Genomic DNA, 27,479 nt, shown 5'->3' with positions numbered 1-27,479 from the left:
TATAATGTGTTGTTATATGTTTCCTTTTTTCAGGTATTTTCTAAATTTTATTTATTCATAAATTAGTTTTGACAGACTGCAGAACCTAACAGTTATAAATTAACGGAGTCAAAACTGAAAAGAAATGACTTCCACTATCTTGCGACATAACTTATGCATGTAAACAATAATGGTCTTGAAATCTTGAGCCTTAAGCTCATAATAAGAGGTGTAATGTTAGTTCAAAGTATTATGTTCTAAATTATGTCGATTTTTATTGTTTAAGGAGCTTTGTTACTCTTGATAAGTAGGTAGAATGAGATCAAATTCCAAGATGCAGGTGAAATTAGCCTTGCCACAGTGCTGATGATGGTCGAATGGGAGACTCAAAAAAAACTTTCTTAAAGGTGGAATAATGAAATTTTCTTCGTAGGAAATAAGCATTGAGTATATGTCTAACAAATTAAAAAGTGACTTACAAAGGACCTATGATAATAGACGTGGGAAGAACACCATTATGGAACTTTTTGCTTACCTCCTCTTGTCTTGCTTGGCAAGGAGAGAGCATGTTAGTCTCCGGTAAGAACGCAACTAAAGTACGGACCCAGTGTATGGAAACCTCCTCAGGATTGATTCAAGAACTGGAAAAAATCCAAAGAGCAGCTCTGACTTTTAACCCCATTTATCACCATGCCATTGCCTGCTGTCCATCTCACAACATTATCAAGGTCATTTTGCAGTAGCTCACAATCTTGTAACCTATTTATTACTCTATACAGAATAACATCCCCTGCAAAAAGCCTTATCTCTGATGTATTGAAAAGGTTGACAATATAATAAACTTGATATGTTTTAACTTCATATATGAACATCCAATATGGACCAAACATGAAATTTATTACGTGTAACATACCGCTTAGTCGAGCAGCTCATCCCCTTTCTCCCAAGTCTTCCCAGCCCAAATACTGCAAAAAAAATTTGTAACGCTATTCTTTTGTCGGAAATCACCCAGAACAAATCGAGCTGCCCTTCTTTGGATTTTTTCAGTTCTTGAATCAAGTATTCCTGGTGAGGGTTCCATACACTGGAACCGCGCGTAGAGGCGCGCGGCTGTGAGCTTGCATCTGGGAGATAGTAGGTTCGAATCCCACTATCGGCAGCCCTGAAGATGGTTTCCCGTGGTTTCCCATTTTCACACCAGGCAAATGCTGGGGCTGACCTTAATTAAGGCCACGGCCGCTTCCTTCCAACTCCTAGGTCTTTTCTATCCCATCGTCGCCATAAGACCTATCTGTGTCGGTGCGACGTAAAGCCCCTAGCAAAAAAAAAAAAAAATACACTGGAACCATACTCTAGTTGGGGTCTTACCAGAGACTTATATGCTCTCTCCTTTACATTCTTACTACAACCCCTAAACACCCTCTTAACCATGTGCAGAGATCTGTACCCTTTATTTACAATCCCATTTATGTGACTACCTCAATGAAGATTTTTCCTTATATTAACACCTAGGTACTGTAACCTATGCAGCTGGATCGTGGACTACAACAAAATGAGAGGAGAGTAGAATACAGGTGGCAGAGATGAAATTCCTAAGAGATATCGAGGCCAAGACCAGAAAGAATAGAATTAGAAATGAAAAGATAAGGAAAAGGACAGGAATCTTGAAACAAGACAGGATAGCTAGAAACAACAAAGGTAAAGTGGTATGGGCATATGATGAGAATGCGAGTGCCAAAAAAAAAAAAAAAAAAAAAAAAAAAGCTTTTTCAGAGAAGTTAACGGGAAAGAGACCACGAGGAAGACCCTGAAAGAGGTGGACAGATTCAGTGTGAGAGTGCATAGAGAAGAGAGGAAAACCAGAAGATGTACTAAAAAAAAGACGGGTGGTGGAGAGACAGGCAGTGATGGAGGTCTTTGATTCACAACCCGAACCAGGAAGCTGGAAACTGGAAATAAAGATGATAATGACAGAATAACATCGTCTGCAAAAAGCCTTATCTCTGATTACACTTCTTTACTCATATCATTTATTTATATAAGAAAACATAAAGGTCCAATAATACTGCTTTGAGGAATTCCACCCTTAATTATTACAGAGTAGGATAAAGCTTCACCTACTCTAATTCTCAGAGATCTATTTTCTAGACATATAGGCACCCATTCAGTCACTCTTTTGTCAAGTCCAATTGCACTCATTTTTGCCAGTAGTGTCCCATGATCTACCCTATCAAATGTCTTAGATAGGTCAATTGCAATACAGTCCAATTGACCTCCTGAATCCAGAATATCTCCTATATCTTGGTGGAACCCTCCATGAAGCTGTTTTTGTTGTAGTTAAAAATAAATGTGATAGAAAGGAAGGTCTTAAAAGTAGGGCTATGAGGGAGTACCATATGGCTGATAAAACAAGCATGAGGGAGTTCTTAAAAAGTAACTATGATCAGTGGAAAACGGTGGAATAACCTGTACTAGACCCGAAATGCCTTCTATCAAACCAGTTATTAATTTTGCAAACATGTTGATTATAATCAGAAAGAATGCTTTACCAAAGATTACATGCAATGCATATCAAACTGAATGGCCTGTAATTTTCAGCTTTATGCCTATCACGCTTTCCTTTGTACACAGGGGCTACTATAGCAACTCTCCATTCATTTGGTATAGCTCCTTCATGCAAAGAATAATCAAATAAGTACTTCAGATATGATACTATATCCCAACCCATTGTCTTTAGTATATCCCCTGAAACCTTATCAATTCCAGCTGCTTTTCTAGTTTTCAACTTTTGTATCTTACTGTAAATGTCATTGCTGTCATAGGTAAATTTTAATACTTCTTTAGCATTAGTCACCTCCTCTACCTGGACATTATCCTTGTAACCAACAATCTTTACATACTGCTGACTGAATACTTCCGCCTTTTGAAGATCCTCACATACACACTCCTGTTGTTCATTAATGATTCATGGAATGTCCTTCTTGGAACCTGTTTCTGTCTTAAAGTACCTATACATACCCTACCATTTCTCAATAAAATTTGTATGACAGTCAATTATGCTTGCCATCATGTTATCCTTAGCTGACTTCTTTGCTAGATTCACTTTCCAATCTGCACCACCATCTTATTTTCTTTACTTCTGCTATAATATAGTGGGTCATTACTATTCCTTACCACCTTTAAAGGTACAAACGTGTTTTCACAATACTCAACAAATGCTTTAAACCCATCCCAGGGTCTGATTACACTTCTATTTACCATTTTCCACCGATCATAGTTACTTTTTAAGAACTCCCTCATGCCTGTTTTATCAGCCATATGGTACTGCGCAATAGTCCTACTTTTAAGACCTTCCTTTCTTTCACATTTATTTTTAACTACAACAAATCAGCTTTGTGATCACCAATACCATCTATGACTTTGGTTTCTCAATAGAGCTCATCTGGTTTTACCAGCACCACGTCTAGAATACTCTTCCCTCTAGTTGGTTCCATCACTTTCTGAAGCAGCTGTCCTTCCCATATTAACTTATTTGCCATTTGTTGTTCATGCTTCTTGTCGTTCAGATTACGTTCCCAATTGACATGTGGTAAATTGAGATCTCCGCTACAATCACATTCCTTTCCATATCGTTTCCCACATAGCTGATTATTTATCAAATAATTCTGAATCAGCGTCAGTGCTACCCTTTCCTGGTCTGTTCACTCCAAAGACATCAAGGCATCTTTAGAAATGAGTCTTACAACTAAAATTTCATGTATGTCATCTTTAACACTTTTGTAGGTTACAAATTGTTCTTTCATCAGAATGAATATACCCCCTTCTACCATTCCTATCCTATCTCTATGATACATACCCCAGTTCCGTGAGAAAATTTCTGCATCCATTATATCATTTCTCAGCCATGATACAACTCCTATTACAAATGTGGTAAGTATACATCTATTAAATTACTTAATTCTATTCCTTTCATTACAATACTTCTACAGTTCAACACTAACATTTTTATGTCATCTCTACTTGACTTTCAGATCCCTGTACCCTTATCACTGCTCCCTAAGACCATCCCGTTTCCCTGAATGTACCTCGCTATAACCCTTCTAAACAATCTTCCTAACTTGTACGTACCACTGCGTTTTAAGTTAAGGCTATCTGAGCATAGATCCCTATCTCCTACCCACCTATTAGGATCTAGAAATCTCACTCCCAGTTTTCCACATACCCACCCCATTGTCTCATTTAAATCTCCAATTACCTTCCAGTCAGTATCCCTCCTATACAGTATTCCACTGATAACAATCTCTGCTTCCTTAATATTCACCTGTGCTGCATTTACCAGATCCCACACATCCCCAACTATATTGGTACTTTTACCTGCTTGCCTTACATTGTTGGTACCAATGTGAAACACTACCACCTTCTCCTTCCCTTCCTCCTTCTCTTCTACTTTCTTCATCTGCCTCAACCTAATTCCTGGATAACACTCTATCCTAGTTCCCTTTCCTCCACACACTTTCCTCACATGTCTAACAATGGAATCTCCCATGACCAGAGCCTCAACCCTACCCACCTCATTTGATCCCCTCCCCTCCTGGCCAGCCCTATCTTTTCTGACAGCTACTGAAGCTACTTCCTCCTCTGTTTTCTCCCTCCCATGACCCTGCTCCACCTGTCTTTTCCTATCCTCTACTTAACATTTCCCTTTCCTACCTTTTCCCTTCCTCCTACTTCCACACTTCTCAACAACGGTTCCTAGGTCCTCATTTTCGCTCTATTGTTCTACCTGCAGTGACACGTAACAATTTCTCACAGACACCTGTCCTGAATTCTGATCCTAAATAGAGCCCTTACCCTGCAATCTCTTTCCCCTTAAAACATTAGACCACCTGTCTTCTACAATTTCCCCCCCTTTCCTTCCCATCTCTCTTTTACACCTACTGAATTCTGTACATTGTTTGAGGGAGGCCTACCTTCCTTCCTGTCTTCTGAAAGAATCCTAATTATCTCCCTCAAACTCTCCAACTCCTCCCTCATACTCCTTAATGCTTGGCCACACCCACAGTTCCTACACTCACATTCCTCAGTCATTCTTTACGGAAAAACTAAAAGAAAAGGAAAAATAAATTTTAATGCTTGGCCACACCCACAGTTCCTACACTCGCACTCCTTAGCCATTCTTTACGGAAAAACTAAAAGAAAAGGAAAAATAAAATAACTTATTCTGTGCAAAAAATGAAAGGTAATAAATATTGTCTAGGATAGTACAGAAGGACTGTACAACAATAAGGTAATTAATATACTGCTACACTACAATACTACCTAGTCGAACTATATTTTTATCCTACAACGCCCTAACAGGATAAAAACTGCTGTTATTTATTGAATATCGAAAGGAATACACAAGAATTACAGAATTCTAAACTGCAGTTAAGCCTACCCTAATTACTACAACAGAATTCTAGTACGAGAGTTTCCACAGATACTTCTACTATACTACACAAATATTTTACAATAATAGAATAAGCACACTAATTTCTAATAAGATACTACAATACACTAAAATAAATTTAAACTACGTTCAGATATATCCTACTTACAATATATTATTACTAAGCAAAACAGAAATGAAAATTGCAAGTTTGAAATTCGCAAGAACTGCTCAAAGATAACCAACAAGGGTAAATGCAAAGACAGATTATTATTAGTACTATTTTATCCTACTATGCTCTTTTAGGTACAAACGAAAGATACACATGAATATAGCAAGCAAGATACTATCTAATATACCGTAAACCTTTGCACTTTAGGGGGCAACTTTGCACCGTCTTTGTAAAACTTTTTGTGGTGCTCCAGTAACGTTTGTAAGAATCAAATCATTTAGTTGTGCACTTACAGCATAAGCATACAGTATTTTAGTCTCTCAAATGCCACTGGAGGGTCACAAAGAGTTTTCCAAAGATAGTGCAAAGTTACCCCGCTAAGGTGCAAAATTACTCCGGTTTACGGTACCGTATCTGCACAACAATTCTCAACTGAAATGTGGTTATATGATTTTCACACAGCTGGTGGATTACTATTATCTTCCCTACTATGCAGGACACAGAATAAAAGTGTCCTTGAATGCTGAAAAATAAGTTGTCTATAATAATTTTTTTAAATTCTGTCGAAACTATGCCGGGCACTTGAATTGCAATATTATTGGGATATAGGAACTTGATTATTAACTATATAACAAAGGTGCAAAGTACATAGTATGCTGGAAGATATGGAGAAATTGCTGAACTGGAGAAGGAGTGTATGATCAAATTAAATCTGAAACAGAAGTAATGGAATGCAGTCAGATGAAGTTAGGTGATTCAGAATATGAGATTTTGTGATAAAAAAATGGAAGAAAATGTATACAATTATCTAAATAGTAAAATAACCAATTATGTTTAAAGTAAAAAGGATATTATAAATTAATGGGATTCAGATAAGGTATTTAGTAGCATAGTTTTCAATAAGTGTGGCTGATCCAAGCTGCTGATCTGAAAGAAATTTTCACAGAAAAGTGATGAAGTTTCCAGGTAAATCTGAATTTAAGTATCAAAAATTTTAACACAATGGGTCCAAACGTCAATTCCATTTAAGGTTATATTTTTAAATGCAACATGTGTGAATAAAAATAAATTCCAAGTTTTCAAGCCATAATAACAATAATAATCACTGCATCTCAAAGTGAAAAGAGAATTATAAAGAAGCATGGATGGTGAACCTTGGGACAAAATATCAATTCAATATCATACAACGTTTTCATAAGGAACCCATTTGTAGCATAGTTAATAATTTCTTAAAATATTTAATAACTTAGAATAAGCAATTTACTTGAGATTTTGGGAGTACAGTATTTTCAAGGAATTGGGAGCAAATAATGGTTAAAATTTCACAGTGATGGGAAAAGTAGTTGCTTTCAAATTTTCCTCATGGCTAACCTCAAGTACTGTAAATGATTATTAAAGAACTTAAAAAATCAATAATACAATAATTACAATCATAGATTTATCATCTGTCACAGCATTCAAAGAATTAGTACAACAGGATGCTAGCAAACATACCGTCATTTCCCCACCAAAACATTCAGCAGCAATCTGGTTTGGGTCAAATGGTTTCACTTCTGCATCATTAAACAGGAACCACTTATCCCTATTTGATGTTGTACGGTCACGTATAAAGCTGTAATAATGACCCCCATCTGCAGTGCCTGTGTGAACTGTAACACCAATCAGATCATATTCATAACATTCATTGAAGTCTTCAGAATCTGAATCCTCATGTTCCTCTTCTTCCTTCTTATTTTCATCTTCTTTAACATTATCTTTTGAGTGTTCTGATTTCCGCAGCTGTGATTTCCTTTTCTCCTCTGAAAGGCATTAAGAGACATTTAAGGTTAAATATAAAAGTACAATAATTACTCACTATAATACTATATGACACTAAATTAGATGCCAGCATGCAGACACGCCTACTTTGCAAGATAAAGGTAGTCATGCACTGTCTGAGCTTAAGAGCAAGTAGACAAGCAGTTGTAGGTCACAAGTAGACTAATATTGATGAGTTTATTGTGCCATTTTAACACCTAATAAATAGATATCGTACATTTTTTTCTTTTTTTGTCTTTTCTATATTTTCCCCATTGTGCAGGTTTTGCTGTTATTAAGAAAATTATACCAGTGCACAATGTTATTTCATGTTGGCGTCTTCAGATGATGTATATTTCAGACACTAAAGGATATCTGTCAGGAAGTTATATCAACAGCCAGATGCTTCAGTGAGACTTTGATATACAGTCAACTCTTGATTATCCATAGCAATGGGTGGTAGTCACTGCACACAGTTAATATGAAATTAGTCATTAACATGATATAACGTATGCCAATGAAAATTTCCTGCAGCACTAGAATCATTAACTATGACAGGCTATTAACTGTTTCACCACAACAATAAGGGCAGAGTTTATGGAGTCTAAGCAGGGTGCTTTCTGCAGGGTGATCACCAACGTCTGAGGGACTGGATATGGCACTTGAAGAAGCAGCGGCTCAGTTCATAAGAACAAAAATCATCGTGAGGAAAAAAGTTCCATGGTTAAACTGCATCATGCAACTACTGACAATTTAATTTTGTCACTCTCAAAGAATTCTACACCTTGCCAAATAGTCTGTGTGTATGTATATATATAATTTTATTTTCACAAGAACATTAGCACATGTACTGTGTGTGACCACAAGGATCCTGAATTTTACTAAATAATTTTACTAAATAAAACTATTCGTATGCACAAGAAAAAAATGCAACAAATTCTAGGGGATTATCACACAAAGTTCACTAGATTAACAATTATGAAACATAAAGATAGTGGTGGACAATGCTTAATGAGTTTTGTTTTCTGACTGAGTTCCTTTCTGAGAAATATCGAAATGGAATAAGTGTAAAATGAATTTATCATTTATACTTCTTCTAAATAACCCAACAAACCCTCAAGACAAAGCAAAGAAAACTAATTTAATTCATTCATTTTTTCAATCAATTATACTTTCTTGTAGTAGGCTATTCCATTGTCTCACTGTGGGATGGCTTTTAAGGGGCGAGAGAGAGAAAGAAGGCCTAAGTGCATTTGCTGATCATAATGGGACACAACTATTCTAATGTTCAGCTTGTAAGCTGGTCCATACAGTGGTGTTCGTCTGTTCTTGTGTTTCACCTGTGAGAGGACATTTAGGACTGAGCTCTGTCTCAGTGACATATTGTAACGCAGAGTGATGAAAGGCCATTTGCTTGTCTAATTTGCGACACTCTATTGAGACTGCACATTGCAGGGTACAGTGATGAAAAGTCTTCTGTTTGTCTAATATGCAACACTCTGTTGAACATGCCTCGTGCGCCTGTAGGTGCATGCAGTTCCTCTTTACCAGCCTTTAGTGAGTGCGGTAATGGATATGGTTCTTGTGGTGCAGTTGATGAGGTGGTACCTGGGGCATTTTCCACCACAGAGCCGGCAGGTACATTCTTCGTCTGGTTCGTGGTATCCAGCGGTTTGGCATAACTTTCCGTGGAACCCGTGGACGGCGAATCAGGTGAAGGTGTGACGTAGGTTGTAGCCTGGCTCCTTCCATTCATCGTTTCTCACTGCCTCTGTATCATAGAATTCTTCCGGGATTTGCTGTGCTTTTTGTTGTCTTTCTTCCAGGACTGCGCGGATGCTTCAGTGTCGGGAAGGTTGAAGGAGGTTTTTATGTCCTCTAGGAAGAACGGCTCATCCACCAGGGTGTACACCAGTCTGTTCTTTGTATATTTTGATAGTTGGAGGATCCGCTTGAGGTATCTGGCTTTGATATTTTCAATCCTTTTTAGATTCACTGTGGTTAGTTTGTGCCAGATTAATTTATACCGTACGTGGCTACCGGAGCAACTTTGAGTTTGAACAATGCCACGGCCATTTTCACCGATAGATTCTGCGGCTTGGGGATTTCGAACATTGCTCTAGTTGCTGCTATCGCTCTTTCTTTGACGTGTAGTGTGCAAGTTGCTCCTGTGGTCTGTAGCGTGATACCTAGGTACTTGAATGACGGTACTATTTCAAGATGGTCCCCACCGTTTGAGAAAATGTCATCTTTTGCCAGTCTTCCCCCTCTTCTAAATTTCATTTCTTTGCTCACTGTTGATACTTAATGAGATTTTGTCTGCCGATTCTTGTAGGTTGCTGAATGCCTTCCGGATTCTGGTGGGGTTTCTTGATAGCAGAGCCATGTCGTCGGCATACATTACAAGATTGACCCCTGCTGGCTATGTTGCCTTTGCGATGTAGGCTGTCATCAGGTTGAACAATACCGGGCTCATTGGGTCTCCTTGGAGTACCCATTTGGTCTGCGTTATAGGCGCAGAGATCGTTGTCCCATCGTAGATTTTCACGTAGTTTACGCTAAGCATAACTTTTATGATTTCCAGTTCATGTTGCAAGTTGGTTAGCGTTGCTTCCAGTTTTCCTATCAGTATCTTCCTGTCGATGCTGGTGAAGGCCTTTTAATAGTCTATGAATATAGTGTACAGTGGTGTGGATGGTTGTGTCTATTTCATTTGTTACTTTCCCTGTGGCTTGTAGTGTCGATTTGCCGTCCATGAATCCGTATTGGTTGGGTGATATCTCTTCCATTATTCTTGGTCTGATGTGGGCCAGGATGGCCTTTAAGATAAACGACTGCTTAAATGCACTCCCACAAATAGAACAACCAAAGGGCCTACCCCCGCTATATATAACACTATGGGACCCAAGAGAGGATTTAACCTAAAGGAGCTCCAAAGGAGTGTTATAAGAGGTCCCACAAACGGAACGGAAGTCAATCCCCACTATGACAGCTAGAGAGTACCTGACAATGACTATCTGACTATGTACATTGTTACTCTATGGAATTTAATTACCTATGTAACCTAATCATTGTGTATTATTGTGTGTATGGCCATTGGCTGCAATAAATTATTATTATATACTTTCCTGTATAGGCTCAAATATATTCAGTTTTTATTCAATACTAAGAACTTAATGTTTATAATGGTTGTGGATGAAATCCTATAGGAAATTAAGGCAAGATATTGAGAGGTTATGAAAATGTTGTTTGCAGATGACATAGTAGTCTGAGCAGTCAACAATACAGAAGTTCAAATCCAACTACAGGCTTTAAATGACAATATTGAGAAATATGGAATGAAAATCAGTGTGGAGAAGAGCAAAACAGTGGTTATGACAAGAGGAGAAAGAGAACAAAAAGGAATGGTTAGTATCAGGGAACAAAACCTTGAGGTTGTTGAATACTTCAAATATTTGGGAAGTGAATAATGCAAGTTGCAAGGTTGGATAACAAGATTGCCGGGCTAAGTGGCTCAGACGGTTGAGGCGCTGGCCTTCTGACCCCAACTTGGCAGGTTCGATCCTGGCTCAGTCCGGTGATATTTGAAGGTGCTCAAATATGTCAGCCTCGTGTCGGTAGATTTACTGGCACGTAAAAGAACACCTGTGGGACAAAATTCCGGCACATCTGCATCTCCGAAAACCGTAAAAGTAGTTAGTGGGACGTAAAGCAATTATTATTATTATTATTATTATTATTATTATTATTATTATTATTATTATTATTATTATTATTATTATTATTATTATTATTATTATTATTATTATTATTATTAGGATAACAAGATCAGCAGAAGGGTACAAGAAGGAAATATGTTCTACAAGAATGTAAGAAACCTGGTGTGCAACAGAGAAGTTCCTATGAAATGTAAAGTGATAATGTACAAGATGTACTATACCCCTATATTAATGTATGCATCAGAGACTTGGACTTTGGCAGCAAGAAATACGAGTAAAATTCAGGCCCAGTGAAATGAAGTTCCTGCGGAGTATAGTAGGGAAGACAAGGAGAGATACAGTAAGAAATGTTGAGGTCAGAAAAGAGATAGGAGTAGAAAATCTAAGTGACAGGATGGAGAAGAATAAATTGAGATGGTTTGGACATGTTATGAGGATGGAAGAGGGAAGTATACCAAAACAAGTTTTGAAGGATAAGATAGAAGGAAAGAAGGCAAGAGTCCCAGAGCAAGATGGATGGACTCTGTCAAGAACAGTATAAGAAAAAGAAGACTGGACTTGAATACAATTACTGAAAAGGAGTGGTGGAAGGAGAGGCAACGGTGGAGAAGTGCCATCAACACCTTGACCTGACAGGAAGTGAACAAGAGGAAATGAAAATGATGATGATGATGGTTGTTGTTTGAAGGGGCCTAACATCCTGCCATTGGCCCATGATGATAATGATGACTAAGAACTTTTCTTTTATGCTTCCATTCCAACGTTTTAACTAACAATATCTATCACTGTGTATCCTATGAAGTTCTACAACAAACTAGGTATAAGGTAATTAGAACACATGCATCACTATGTTGCATCTCTTACAGTGGAGGATGGAGTTCAGGGAGTTTAAGCTCACTTCACTAGTATCTAAATCATTGCAAGGAGGAGAGAAGTTCCATGGTTAATCCACAAACTGATTAATCCCCACAAGGAATATCGAGAGTTGAATGTATACATAATCTTCTTTTGGCGGTTCACGTAGCCAGCTCTGATGCACCTATCTACAAATAATCTGCATAAACCAAAATATGAAGCATGGTGGTATGTCTAACCTATATTTTAAGGAGATATTGGAAAAGAGCTCCCTCCACAAGAGCCACAAGATGAAATAAAGGCCACTGAATAACTTATGATCTGGAGACTATTCTGCCATCCTAACTAATAGTTTTAGGAGTATACAATCACTGATAGACAAAATGGTAATAAGAGATACACTTGGACTTAAAATCAACACCAAGAAGACAACGGTTATGACTATGAGTAGAATTCTGATACAGAGATTCACTTGAACATATAGCAAACCAGACAAACAACGAGCACAAGATTAAGTAGCTGAGCAGCTGGTTTGCTGAATATCTAGATCTACATGTATGTATGTTTAGTCCTCAGCCCGAAGGCTGGTTGGATCCTCAACAGCTCCGCCATCAGCTGTCATAGATGGCCTAGGCATCACTGAAGAGGCGTACTAGGGAAATGAGGAGTGAGGTAGTTTCCCGTTGCTTTCCTTACCGAGCCAGAAGTTGCTATTACATATCAGTCTGCCAAGCCCACTGAAATGCATGCACCAACAGACCCTATGAGCAATATTTTCACACCATTCATAGCAGGGACTGGCTGCATAGATCTACATACACTAATAGATTTGTGTAAGGATAACATTGACTTAAGCTACTTGTCTAAAACTGAAACACCTTTTACAGGTCAAAAAAGCCTCAGCTGGAATAGTCATTATGAGATATGTCCACTGACTATCAAATGTACCACAATATATTATAATTAAAATGTAACTGCTGAATTTTTAAAATAAATTCCAAAATAAGGGCAACTGCCTGGCAGTCTTGGTGACCATAAGATTAAGAACTTAACACAAACAAATAAAGTATAGTACATAAAAATTGACAAAGTACAATATGCCCACCTGTCTTGAACACAAGACGTTATATAGATATATTGGATATCAGTATCAAACATATTTTATTATGTATTAATAGTAACAAGTATTTAGGAACAGTGATTATATTAATTATGTAGATTTATTAAGGAATCTTTCAAGATATTAATGCAAATGTGTTATACTGTCTGATTATATTAACCTATTGATTTTAAGAACATGTTCATAAATTTACATGATTTACTCCAGGCCTCAAAAAGGAGACTTTTCGCTACCCATAAAGGATTCTCAACAACAAACAAATAAGATTGTCATTAAAAACTGTACAACACAAACAATATGTCATATCTGATGAAGAAAGGGCAGCCAGGTCTGCCAGAATGAAGAGGTTTTGGGAAAGGAAGAAGATGATGCAAGCTAAATCTTCAGTTAATTCTTTGTTAACATAAATGTATTTGGGTTTGATTTAAGTGCTCCAATGTGGGCGTAAACTATGTAAATAAAAGGTCCTTTTGTCAATAGAAACAAAAGTAAAAGTGATATTACCAAACCATATTTATTATGTCCCTTTTACACATTAAGCTATTTTCCTACATAGTTACCCTGTTTGTTTAAATATTTATCATAGCGTTCCACCAATTTTTGCATCCCCTCATTGTAGAACTGTGTCGCCTGTGAATGAAGCCAATCTTCAACTGCTGTTTTCACTTCGTCTGTGTCATACAACTGACTGGCGAGGAACTGCTTCAGATAAGAGAACAGATGATAATGGCTCAGCGTAAGGTCCGGGCTGTACAGTGGGTGGTCCACTTACTCCCATCCAAAAGATTGGATTAACTCTCGAGTTTGAGCAGCAGAATGAAGTCGTGCATTGTCATGCAGCAACAAAACTCCAGATGACAACAGACCACGTCGCATATTCTGCACAGCACGTCAAAGCTTTTTGTAGGTCATGCAGTCTGCAGTTGAGTTTGTCATCGCTTATGTCATGAAGTCGACTAACCGGACACCATGTCTGTCCCAAAACATACTGGCCATAATCTTGCATATTGACATTGTCTGTATGGCTTTCACTTTGACTGGAGAAGATGTGTGTTGCCATTCCATTGATTGCTGCTAAGATTCAGGGGTCAAATATGAAATCCACGTTTCATCTCCGGTCCAAACTTTGATCTCCTTCCTCACTGTATCGGGACAAAAAAGTCAAAGCACAAGCCATCCTCATGGTTTTGTGTTCCTCAGTAAGCAGATGGAGAACCCATCACATGCACAGTTTTCTGAACTGCAAGGTGTCAGAAACAATTTTGTATAGCACTGACCTTCATACTTGTGGAAACTGCAGTGATGAAGTGGAAATCGTGAAATGCGGTCTTCAAGGAATTTTGTATCTTTTGCACACACCAAATCATCTGAGATTACAGAAGGTCGCATTGATGATGGTTCATCATAGACATTGTCCCACCCATCCTTGAACAATCTCGCCCATTTACGCACCTTGTTGTCACTGATTGCATTCGGGCCGTAACCTCACACATCTGGTGATGAATGTCCGCACGTTCCTTGCTGTAAAAATCGAATCATAGACTTTATTTCATACTCTGAAGGATGCTCAATTATCATAAACATTTTAAGTGCCCACACTGAACCATACACAATGATGTTACGGCTGCAACTGGTGTCGACTCATGCCCAAGGCATGCTGGGAGACAGCACATGAGCGTATTTTGACCCTCGTATATCACTTAAGTCAGGTATACATCTGTAGTAAATGGTCCTTTTTTCTTAACCGAAATCTGCAGCCCGTTGAATGTTCTTCTCCATCCTTGTTGTGGGGTCCAGAATTAATCCTCTTGCATTCCTTCTGTCAATAACTGTAATAACTGCTCTTCTATAGCTTCCATTCTCTGAGGTATACTGTATTTCCCCATAAACTTCCCACCTTTCCTTGCTTAGAGCCGTTGCAATAGAAGAACGTACTTTATAATAATAGAGAATTCTGCAGTAATTCCAACAACTTGCCTTACACTGCACCGACACAGAGAGGTCTTGGGGTTGTACCTTAATTAAGGCCACGGCCACTTTCTTCCCACTCCTAGACCTTTCCTATACCATTATCGCCATAAGACCTCTTGTGTGTCGGTGTGGCAAAAAAAAAAAAAAAAAAAAAAAAAAAAAAATTAAACCTTTCAAGAGACACCTAAGAACATGTCTCAGAGTTTCTAGTTCAGAACAAGCCTGATGTCTGTATGTCGTCATGTCCTGGCCTCTTCCTGGGACAGATATGGTTGGTGCCTGTCTATCTTATCGTGATGAGTGAGAGCCACCAAGCAATCAGCAGCATATAACACTTTAGGACTTATGAGTGGATTTGCAGAGGTGAAAAGCTGTTTCCATGTATTAAACCGATTTTAGAGCTTTCTCTTTCCAGTAATCATGAATTATACTTTCATCTTTCTTGAGTTCCTAGATCCAAAGTCTACAGATCTTCTGCAATTGGGATCTGTGACTGGACTTTGGTACAAACTGCATTCTAGCCATTGTTAAATGATGGTCTGAATCAATGTTAGCAACTCAAAACAATTTCAAGACAGGATGGAACATGTATTCCTATTGTAAAATAATGTGTACTAAAAAGTGAAATACACATTGTGTTGAACTGGGAGAACCTTCTCATTTGATAATTTAACATCACAGTCAATGCAGACAACAAAAATAAGATGAGATTCATAAATTGTGGTATACAAGCCAACCAGGAACACATTCGAACACCTATATGAACTTAAAGATCAAAATTGTAGAGATCGGCAAGGACAACTTTTTAAAACAGTGTCTAGATAATAACATTATACTAAAATTCTCAAATTCAGTTCAAAAGAGAATTTGTCCATCACAGTGGTATAAAAATACTCAGGTAAATAACAAAATTTGGATAAAAATGAAATTGATATTTTATATAGGAAAAAGTAAATTATAAATTCTAAAGTTGATAATGCTCATTTTGCTACATCTTCTCTGTTGCTCTCTCTGCAGGATTCTTTCCAAAAACAAATTAATCTCAAACTCAAGAAAATTCTACCTAAAATACAAGACAATCTGAACAAAAAACCTCAAAAACCTAAACCTAAAAGCAGAACAATGTACAAATCCCACATCAGATAATTCAGATATCAATATCACCAGTGATAAACCCTTTCATTCCCCTATTAAAAACCTTTCAATGGAACAGAACTAGAAATTCTCAGTTAAGACCAAAACATAATTGGCTTCCTTCCAACAAACTAAAAGATCCATTACTATAATAGCAGAAATAGGGCAAGTCTTATAAAAATACTTTGAGATAAACAAATTGAAATAAAATATGATGCAGGTAGCAGATAGGGACATCATCGGAGGCAGCCCCACCCAGGGAGTGGCGATCCTGCCTGTATGAGTCCCAGAGCACAATGACCCAGAGTGTAACATCTGGTAAGGGTCCCAGTACAAGGTTACGAGTGAAGACTTCAACGGTATCTGCGACGGAGAAGGCGGACTTCAGTATGGTGGAGATGGTGGAAGAGGCAGCCCTGAACTCAAGGATAAATACGAGTACAATCTAAAGAGGCCAATGGCCTTGGACAGATGAGGCTCTTTAGGAGGGCTGATGGTCCCTTGGTGGAGGTAATACCACAAAAGTCCATCTACTAGTGTCTGTGCTCCATGTCAGGGGTGGCTGCAAAAGGCATCCACTTCCCCATGTTAAGGGTAGCCTGAAAAAAATCTTGGCAATAGGTATAAATGTCTTTGGGTGTGGCACGCCTAATGTACTAACAGCCTATAAAATGACTGAGAGTGAGTCGAGGCCTCAGAAACGGTTAGGGCATCCCCCAAAAGCAACCTCTTGGAAAAACTGTGAAAAGTGGGCAACCAGGATCTTCTGCAATTGGAATCTGTGACTGGACTTTGGTACAAACTGCATTCTAGCCATTGTTAGATGATAGATGATGGTCTGAAACAATATTAGCAAGACTTCAACGGTATCTGCAATGGAGAAGGCAGACTTCGTATGGTGGAGATGCAACTACAAATGTCTTAACCCTAAACAGAAGGACAGAAGAACAAATAAAATAAATGGAAAAGAAGGACATTGGTTTGTTGGGATTGAGTGAAACCAAGTGGAAAGGAAAGGCACAGAAGAGACTGAGGAAGGGGTTTCAGTTGTTTTGGAGTGGAGGTGCAACCTGCAATAACAGACTAGGTTTTATTGTGAGATAAGATTTGGTACAGTACAAGGTCTACTGGGTAAATTACAGAATCATGAAAATCAGACTTGGCTTAGAGAGTGAAGCACAAGATTTTATCTAAGTATATGCACCTCAGACAGGTAATGTCGAAGAGAGTCTGTAGCTCAATCCACATTAAGAAAACAGTATTGGTCTTATGGACCTACAAGGAGTGAACACCCCCCCCTGAGACACCCATAATTCCTGCTGATTAAAGGATATTATACTGTACTTTGTATGAAAGATAGATAAAAAATGAGCCATTTTAGCCCAAGAATTATTAAATTAACTACATAACATTTTCTTTTTCATAAATACATTCATAGGGAGGAAGAGTAATGGCAAAACATGTATGGTAAAATAAATAGTTTTCTTTCATTATAAGGTGTATTGACAAGGCGGATTCAAGTAAAACTATTTTAAATAGTTCTGTAATAGATTCAGACAAGTCAATAAGGATCAAACAACCATATTAACCTATCATGGTTAAGATTATCAACAACAGCCATCACTTCATTGCCTTCCTTCATTTTCCTTCTTCTGCGTTGCTCTGGTGCAAGTCTCGTGTAGTCCCTCACTCTGTGAACTGGCGGCACCTCTCACTTCTGTAGTGAACTAATCTGCAGTATTTATTTGTTGCGTGTGTGTTTTTAGGCTTTAAATCAGTGCATAATTGTCTTGTGCTGAGTGAGAGTAATGCAACAAGCCCACTGTGTGATTTCTTTAACATTGATACTGTGATCCTTTGTAGAGTCATCTACAGTATTTATTTGTTGCATCATTTTTCTATACTTGATTGCCTGAAGAAATTTATTAAATGCATTCTTTACCCCTCGAGCCCATAAAAACTATTTGTCTATTTTCTCCCCCAATTTACCTCACACTTCAATGCTGAGGTTTTCTATGTGCCTTAGTTTACCTCTGATTCTGTACAAACAAAAAATAGCCCTTGTAAACTCCCAGCCCCCTTTAGCTCATAAAATTAATTTTTTGCTTAGTTTCTTCTGCTTTTTGTCTTGAACTTAACACTGAATTTCACAAATTTATGTGCCGCCGTTTTCCTGTGGTGTTGAGCAGACCCGTTCGATATGGCAACCTTGTTGTTATAAGAGCAATATTGTTGTTAACATAAAATGACCTATAGAGGATTTCTTTTAGGAAATGGAGAGGTGAATCAAAGATAAAGAAGTGATGAAAATGGGAGACATGAATGTCCTCATAGCAACAGACAGGCAAGGTAAAAAAGAAATAACTGGTGCCTTTAGTTACAGAAATTAAAACGCAGAAGGAAAACTACTACTAGATTTTTGTGAGAGGAATGGATTAATAGTAGGCAATACATGGCTAGGAAAGAAGAACAGCCAAAAAATAACTAGATATGGATAGGGACAAAGGAGAACAAAAATGATTAATCTGATTTTGATTGAGAGAAACGCAGACAATTGGAAGATGTGACAACTATGCCGAGAAATGATTTTGAAGGAGACCATAATATTGTAGTAAGCTAAATTAAGATTTGGTATATGTACCCTGGACGAGCTGTGGGTTGGGAAAGGAGTGATTCCAACCTAGCAGGAAAGTCATGGCTGTGAACTCAGTCATGATAACGCCAAGTGGAGACCATGTGAGTAAGCCTACTGAAGGGGGAACAAACCTGGCTAGGTTCGGGTCAGGGGGGACGACTGAGGGGCATGGTCTCTGCTATGGAGAGCCTGAGTTGTGGGAGGACAATGTCTAGCTGTATGCCTCACCACAGATGGTGAAAACGATGCTCAGGGCTCTAGAAGGGGCAAAACCCTATAATTGATTGAAATATGGTTGCTTATAAAGGACCAATTTCAAAAACTTTGACATCAAAGGAAGCCATGGAAGCTCCAGTAGAGCAGATCCGGGAGCAGGCCCAAGATGAAAAATGGAGACAGAAGTCCTAATTGGACAGGCTGCCGCCGACTCAAAACAAGAAATAGCAACAGAAGCTCCAGTACAGCAGACTGTTACCACAAGCAAACCAGGAACGTCCGCAGAGACAGAATTGAAGATTTCTGCATCGTAAATCAACAGATTTCATATCGGCAGACCACCTCGCAACAGTGCATATTACAAGGAAAGGAAGAGCACGAGGAAGGAAGCCAAAAGAGTGGCTGGAACTTGGACGGAGAAGTAGCCAAGGAACAGGGATCGGCGAGAGGCTATCCCTCCAATAACGCCCAAAAGATGAAGGTCGGGGGATAGTACGCCATCAAGTTCGGCTACAAAACCGCCCACTAAAAAACAGAAAGAAGAGACGGTCATGTCCTTTTCAGAAATACTAACTTCAGTCACGGTAGCAATAATACCTAAAACCTTTCCAGACGGGAAACTGAAGGAGGAAGACGTGAAGGAACTTTCATTCGCTCTGATAGCGCAAATGAAACCACTGTCAGACGGATGCCTTCCAGGCTTCCTCAAGTCTCTAAAGCTGGAAAGTGGAGCAATGGTACTGAGCTGTGCAAATCCAGAAACTAAAAGCTGGCTGTAACAGACAGTGGCCAATTGCAACCCTTGGAAAGGGGAGAATTTGGAGGTGGCAGAAGCCAAGAAGGTGCTGAATACTACAAAGGTCATCACCAAGTTTCCTCCTCCATTTGACAAGATGAAGGTTGATGATGTGCTTGTCAGAATACATCAGCATGACACCAAACTTCCGACGAAACAGTGGAGCGTGCTAAATGCAACAACTACTTATGAAACAGGAAGGACAATTGTTCTGGCCCTTAATGAAAGAGATTTTGAAGAGCTCAAGAAGAGAGGTCTTAAGGCCAAGCTCGGACTTGGGCAGATCAAATTTCAAGTAATTAAGGGAAAAACAAAACCTAGCATTGGCAAGGATGGTACTGAAAGTTCTACAGGCCAACCTAAAACATCAAAAATCAGCTGTGGCCAATTTCATCAGGAAGTTCAAGTCCGAGGCTATCGATGTGGCTCTTATACAAGAGCCATGGGTAGTTAAGGGCAGAGTAGCAGGACTGGCTCAATCTGGAGGTAAGCTAATGTTCGATACTACATTGAATATGCCTAGAACATGTTTACTTGTGGGCAGAAAACTTAAGATGCCTTCTGTTACAGAAACATTGTTTAAAGGACTTAGTAGCAGCCAAGATAAAACTTGGAAATTGGGAAGGTCCCAGAGAAATAACCATAGGCTCTGCATACCTCCCATATGACTCAACTAAACTGCCTCCATCAGAAGAAGTTGAGAACCTAATTAGCAACGCAAAGAGGAAAGGCAAACACCTAGTCCTTGGAGCAGATGCAAATTCATACCACACGGCATGAGGCAGCACGAACTGCAATGCAAGAGGCGAGTCTTTAGTAGAGTTTATTACTGGAACTGAGTTAATGATACTAAACCTAGGAAACAAGCCTACATTTATAAATAAAAATCGTAGGGAGTTAGTAGACTTTTCTTTTTTTTTTGCTACTGGCTTTAGGTCGCACTGACACAGAAAGGTCTTATGGCGACGATGGGATAGGAAAGGCCTAGAAGTTGGAAGGAAGCAGCCACGGCCTTCATTAAAGGTACAGCCCCAGCATTTGCCTGGTGTGAAAATGGGAAATCACAGAAAACCATCTTCAGGGCTGCTGACAGTGGGATTCGAACCTACTATTTTGCGGATGCAAGCTCACCGCCGCGTGCGCCTAACCGCATGGCTAATTCTCCTGGTGGTAATAGACATTACACTAAGCCCTACGCATATCGCAAACTTTATTAAAGACTGGAAGGTGCTGGAGGAACCAACATTGGCAGACCACCCGCATATCCAATTTGCAATAGATGCGAGACTATGTGGGACTGAGATGTACAGAGACCCAAAAAGAACTAACTGGGATAGATACAGAGAAGTGCTACGGAAGGCTGTACAAAAAATTCCAACATGAGAGGTCAGAAAGAACTGGATGAGGCACTGAAACTATTAGAAGAGGCCACTATAGACTCATTCCATGACAACTGTCCTCTCAAAGAAAAGAAAAACACCAAAAATGTAAGGGGGTGGAACAATAAACTGGCCAAAATGAAAAAAGAGGTTTGGATGTTGTATAGAATATCATCTAGAAATGGTATGTGGGACGTATATCAGAGAAAACTCAATGAGTATAACTTAGAGATACGGAAAGCAAAAATAAAATCTTGGGGACTGTTCTGTGAGAAAGTGGAATCACACACTGAAACAGCAAGGCTCCAGAAAGTTCTTACAGCAACCCATACAAATCAGGCAGGGACACTGGAGAAACCAGATGGGTCGTTTACTCAGGCGGGGAAGGAGATGCTGGAGATGCTACTGGCGTGTCACTTTCCTGAGGCTGAGGAGATGACAGAAAAAGAAATGGTTGGAACAGAGACCGGAGCTCAAAGAGCAGACTGGAACTGTGCCAACAGAATGATAAAACACAACCATGTAAAATGGGCAATTGGTAAGTTTCACCCTGTAAAGGCTCCGGGGCCAGATGAGATACATCCGATACTCCTACAGGAAGGACGGGAGATACTCGTTAATGGCCTGACGGACCTCTTCAGAGCTAGTCTAGCTTTAGGGTATATGCCGAAATCATGGTCTGAAGCTAAAGCAGTATTCATACATAAGCCTGGAAGGGCAAACTACGCCCAAGCCAAAGCATACAGACCATTATGTTTAACCTCCTTCATCCTGAAAGCAATGAAGAAAATTCTGGATAAATATATCAGAAGAACGGTGCAACTGAACTCAACGTTATATGAAAATCAGTTTGCACATAGACCTGGCAGATCCACTTAAGTAGCACTCCACCTGTTGGTTTGTAAACTATAGAAAAGCCCAGAATATAAAGAAATTGCACTGGCAGCATTTCTAGATATAGAAGGAGCCTTCCAAGCATTGGAAAAGAGCAAGGTGAGTAAAACCGTCGTCAAATGGATTAAATAAATGTTAGACAGAATGAAGATCAAAGCAACCCTGTTTGAAGAAACGCTGGCGGGTAGAGCCACCCGAGGCTGTGTTCAGGGAGGAGTTCTTTCGCCTCTGCTGTGGAACCTTGTGGTGAATAAAATCATAGCTTTGATCAACGAACAGGGTTTCTATACACAAGGATATGCAGATGATCTAGTGATTGTGGTACGAGGTAAGGTGAGGAGTGTTATCCAGAACCTCATGCAAAGATCACTCAACTTCGTGGAGAACTGGTGTCGGGAAGAACAACTATCAGTCAACCTGAACAAGATAACTCTGGTCCCTTTTACAAGAAGAAAATTAGAGGGAAAGAGATCACTGAAGCTCTTTGGGCAAGATATATATATGGAAGAACAGGCACTGCACCTAGGTGTAGTGTTAGATAAAAATCTAACCTGGAATCCACATACAGAAAGGAACATAACCCAGGCCAAGAACTTGCTGTATGCATTACGAAGGCGGGTTTTTTTTCAACCTCCGGAGGGTCATAAATGAAAGCCAAGTGTACGTATCCAAATGAATTTATTACCAAATGTTAGGTACAAATGTGATTACTTTTCAACATAATCACCATGAAGGTTGAGGCATTAGTCATACCTGTGGACAAGATTTTCGATCCCCTCTGCACAGTATGTTGCCGCCAGTGAGTTCAGATAGGCCCGAACGTTGGTTTGAAGATCTTCATGTTAGGTACAAATGTGGTTACTTTTCAACGTAATCACCATGAAGGTTGAGGCATTTGTCATACCTGTGGACAAGCTTTTCGAGGGCGAAGATGTTGTCTGATGACCACAAAAGTCACCGGATGGCAGCAGCGTTGACGTTTCTTACCCGTTATGAGGCTGAAGGTGGCGATTTGTTGAAGAAAACTGTGACTGGTGATGAGACTTGGGTTTCATACGTCATAACCGAAACAAAACAACAATCACTTCAATGGATGCACACGCACTCACCAAACAAACCGAAGAAGTTTAAGCAAACCTTCAATGAAAGGAAGTTGATGGCTATGGTCTTTTGGGACCGAAAGGGTGTGTTGCTTGTTGAGTTCATGGAACGGGGGTCTACGATCAATGCAGCTGTTTATTGCCAGACTTTATGACTACTGCGGAGGGCCATACAGAAAAAAACAATGAGGCATGCTGACATCTGAAATCCTCTTCATTCATGGCAACGCATGCCCTCACAGTGCTCGTGTCACCCAACAACTTCTGCAGGAGGAATTTTGGTGGGACGTTTTTGACCACCCACCGTACAGTCCCGATTTAGCGCCGAGTAACTTCCACCTCTTCCCGGGTCTGAAAAAGTGGCTGGGAGGACAGAGGTTCCAGGAGAATGAAGATCTTCAAACCAACGTTCCGGCCTATCTGAACTCACTGGCGGCAACATACTGTGCAGAGGGGATCGAAAAGCTTGTCCACAGGTATGGCAAATGCCTCAACCTTCATGGTGATTATGTTGAAAAGTAACCACATTTATACCTAACATTTGGTAATAAATTCATTTGGATACGTACACTTGTCTTTCGTTTACGACCCTCCGGAGGTTGAAAAAAAAAAACAGTCCTCAAAAGAACCACTGGGAAGACATGGAGCCTAAGACCATCAATGGTAATGTGGATATACACAATGATCATTAGACCGTTGATGACCTATGCTGCAATCATCTAGTGGTAGAAAGAAGTCAAGGAAAAGTCGGCAGTACAGTCGATTGGATAGCCTACGGAGAATGGCATGCATAGCCATAACTGGGGCTATGAGAACTATGCCGACAGAAGCCTTGAACACTTTACTAGACCTTTCATCACTATGCAATTTCATAAAAGGACAGGCTAGAATGAATTCATATAGATTGGCACAATCAGAGTGCTGGAATGCACAAAGACCCAATCTAGGACACTGTAAAATTAACAGAGTAATAACAGAGGAAGTTCTACACATGCCTTCTGATCATATGATACCAAAGTACAACTTTGAGAAACCGTTTGAGACCCAGATAATAAAAAAAAGAAGACTGGGATATCAACAAATGGAATACTGAAAAAGAAGATATAGTGTGGCTCAAAGACTGGGGATGGCACAGGAGGAATCAACGGGGAAAGACCTGAGAGATCAATCCAGATGAGCCTGGGTAGACACAGTACAGTCTTTCAAGCTGAAATGATAGCTATCACAACATGCCTTGAAGAAAATCTGAAAATGAATTATAGAAATAAGAAAATTTTCATTTTTATGGACAGCCAAGTGGCCATTAATGCACTAGAGGCAGTCCGGATAATATCCAGAATTGTCTGGGATTGCCACTCACTTCTCCTGAAGCTCTTAAAGTATAATATTGTCAAAATAATATGGGTACCAGGGCATGCAGGTATAGAAGGAAATGAAAAGGCAGATAAACTGGCCAGGAAAGGGGCAGAAACACATTTTGTAGGGCGATGACCTGTATGCGGGATTTCCTATGGACAAGCCCGACACTACGTAGGAAAATGGGTACAAAAGAAACAAATGGAAAACTGGAAAAATACTCCAGGATGCAGGCTTGCAAAGGAACTGATAAAAGGACCAAACAAGAAGCATGATAAAGAACTGTTGAAACTCAGCAGAGAAAATATAAGATGGGTAGTAGGACTGTTGAAAGGACACTACCATCTGAAAAAACACCTACATAGAATTGAAGTAATAAGAGACAACATATGTAGAAAATGTAATAAAGCAGAGGAAACAGCTGGGCACATACTTTTCAAGTATGAGACGCTAGGTAGAATCAGACTCTCCACTCTAGGACTACCAGGTGAAGAGAGAGAAAAAATCCAAGAAGACCCAATAAGAACAACCTGCAGCTTTGTGAAGGGAGCAGGTATATCTAGGTGGGAATGAAGGAAAAACATGGTAGTGAAAGATCTTAGAAGTCGACACTAATTAGGAACTAATATTTAGAGGCCCCATGAAGAAGAGAAGAAGAAGAAGACTTGGTAAAATAGTGAAATCAAGAGGCAAGAGAAAGAAAAAAAAAAAGGTATAGAAATTAAAGGAAAGGGGAGCACGAGAGAAGTTCCAAGGAGACCTGAAGAAACAGATTCCTACAGGAGAGGTTGGCAGTGTTGAAGAGGAATAGTCCAAGTTCAAACAAGGAATGATGAAATGTGCAGAAGACTCATGTGCTAGGGTATCGGGGGGAAAAAAAGGAAAAGGAGACACACTGGTGGAATAACATAGCAAGGGATGCAGTGAAAGAAAAACAAAAAGCACGGAAGAGCTGGATAGGAAGCAGAAATATGGAGAGTAGGCAAATGTATCATGGAGCGAAGAAAGCATGTCAGAAGATTGTACAGGAAAAGAAACACAAGTGCTGGGAAAACTTCAGAGAAACCATGCAAGAGGATGTTAAAGGAAGTAAGAAAGTATTGTATGGATTGGTTAAAAGTAGAGTAAACGTGAGAGAAGATACAAAATTTGTAAGAATAGATACAGGACAAATTTTGACACAAAGAGAGGATATTATCCAGCAATGGGAGGAGTATTTTGTTAAATAACTTCATATCAAATTCAAAGAACTGGAGGATGGTGGAAGAAAACCAAAATTAAGATATAACAATGTGGAAATAGGAGCTATAAAGGGGATAAAAAATGACAATGCATCTGGTGTGGATGATGTGGCTACAGAGATGATAAAGGCAGCAGGACCAGTAGAGTTACATTGGATATATAGATTATTTTGAGTGATATGGAAGAAAAAGGAAGTACCAGATGTTTGGAGGAAGGGTGTGATAAGCCCAGTATTCAAGAAGGGTGATAAGTAAGGATCGGAAGTTGGGGAAAAGTCCCCTTTTACCTGGAGAGTCTGAAAACGATGCCCAACATAATATATGTTCATTCTGGGTCATTGTAAGCCAGGAAATGGTAAGTTTTTATTCATCCTTTTTTTGCTTCTAGATCATCGTAAAATCTTTTTTTGGTCCTAACAGCTTCTTTTTTGCAACGTTACCTTCTTTCAACTACATTTGTACTGCCCATTCTCAATTCGAATCATCATTAGTTCATCTGTCACCTCTTAAAGATCTTTTTTGTAGTAAGAGAGAAAATGAAATGAAAAAATGAAATGAATGCTCGAAAATAAACTAGGATATTAAATTATGTGCAAGGTAAGTGAAATATTCAATCAATGTCTAAAGGCAATGCCTTGTCGATTCAACCGTTTTCTCCTGTCTTCAGCTTGTCGTTTCATCTCACAGTAGGAACTACATCGAACGTTTTGCATCAATACTTGAAGGAATTGTTTCCTAGGTCGACCTCTTCCCTTCTTTACTAAGATCTTTCCTTCTAGTACACTGTATAACAAAAATCAAAATGACACACGAGGAAGAAATTGTCCGATGGCGATAACAATCGGTGGATATGAGGAACAGACGTAGAAAAACAAATGATCAAAAGTGCAGAACAACCGAATGATTTGTTACAGAGTTAGAGCGTTACAAAGTGAGGACGTCAATAAGGTGTTGGTCCACCCCTGGCCTGGATGCAAGCTGCCATTCGACGTGGCATAGACTGTTGGGCTAAATCGGCAACATTCTGGGATGTTCGCACTCGCTTTCCCATGACGTCCCAAATGTGCTGTATGGGGGAGAGATCCAGCGACCAAGCTGGCCAAGGAAGGATTGGGCAAGCTTGAAGACAGTTCATAGCAACACGTGCTGTGTGCGGCTGGGCATTATCCTGTTGGGAATTAAAGCCTGGATATCGCTGAAGGAACGATAACACAACCGGCCATAGAATATCATCAACATACCGCTGTACTGTCAGTGTGCCAGAATGACTACTAGAGGGGTCCAGCTATCGAAGGAAATTGCACCCCAGACCATCACCCCCTGTTGTAGTGTTGTGTGGCATGCGACAGTCAAGGCAGGATCCCCACGCTGGCCTGGATGTCTCCAAACACGTCTGCGGTTGTCGTCAGGGCATCGTTGGAAACAGGACTCGTACCTAAAGACTGTACGTCCCCAGTCAGCGCATTCCACATCGCTCGAGCGCGGCACCACTGTAATCTGGCTTGACGGTGAACAGGCATGAGTGATAAGTGGCGTAACAGGTGGCGAGAGCGCAAATTCCTCTCGCTCAGGCGTCTGTTGATGGTCATGGTGGACACATGTGTGCGGGTCACACGCTGGATCGTTGATAATGACGACTCCGGTGCTGTGACAGCTATTCTGACAATCACTCTGTCTGCCCGTGCTA

The 27,479-nt window shown here is 39.6% G+C and overlaps 1 protein-coding gene across 1 annotated transcript in view; it reads right to left on the bottom strand.

Annotated features, from left to right (window-relative positions):
- Positions 1-27,479, bottom strand: part of puf (ubiquitinyl hydrolase 1 puf) — an 870,156-nt gene that overhangs the window by 300,789 nt on the left and 541,888 nt on the right. The window contains exon 31 of the mRNA XM_068225443.1: positions 7,074-7,378. Coding sequence (XP_068081544.1) covers positions 7,074-7,378 — 305 coding nt within the window. The remainder of the gene's footprint in view (positions 1-7,073; positions 7,379-27,479) is intronic.

Source organism: Anabrus simplex, chromosome 1 (genome assembly GCF_040414725.1).
Source record: "Anabrus simplex isolate iqAnaSimp1 chromosome 1, ASM4041472v1, whole genome shotgun sequence".
In the NCBI taxonomy this organism is placed as follows: domain Eukaryota; kingdom Metazoa; phylum Arthropoda; class Insecta; order Orthoptera; family Tettigoniidae; genus Anabrus; species Anabrus simplex.
The sequence above is the reverse complement of the archived record's forward strand: the minus strand, read 5'-3'. Positions and strand labels throughout refer to the sequence as shown.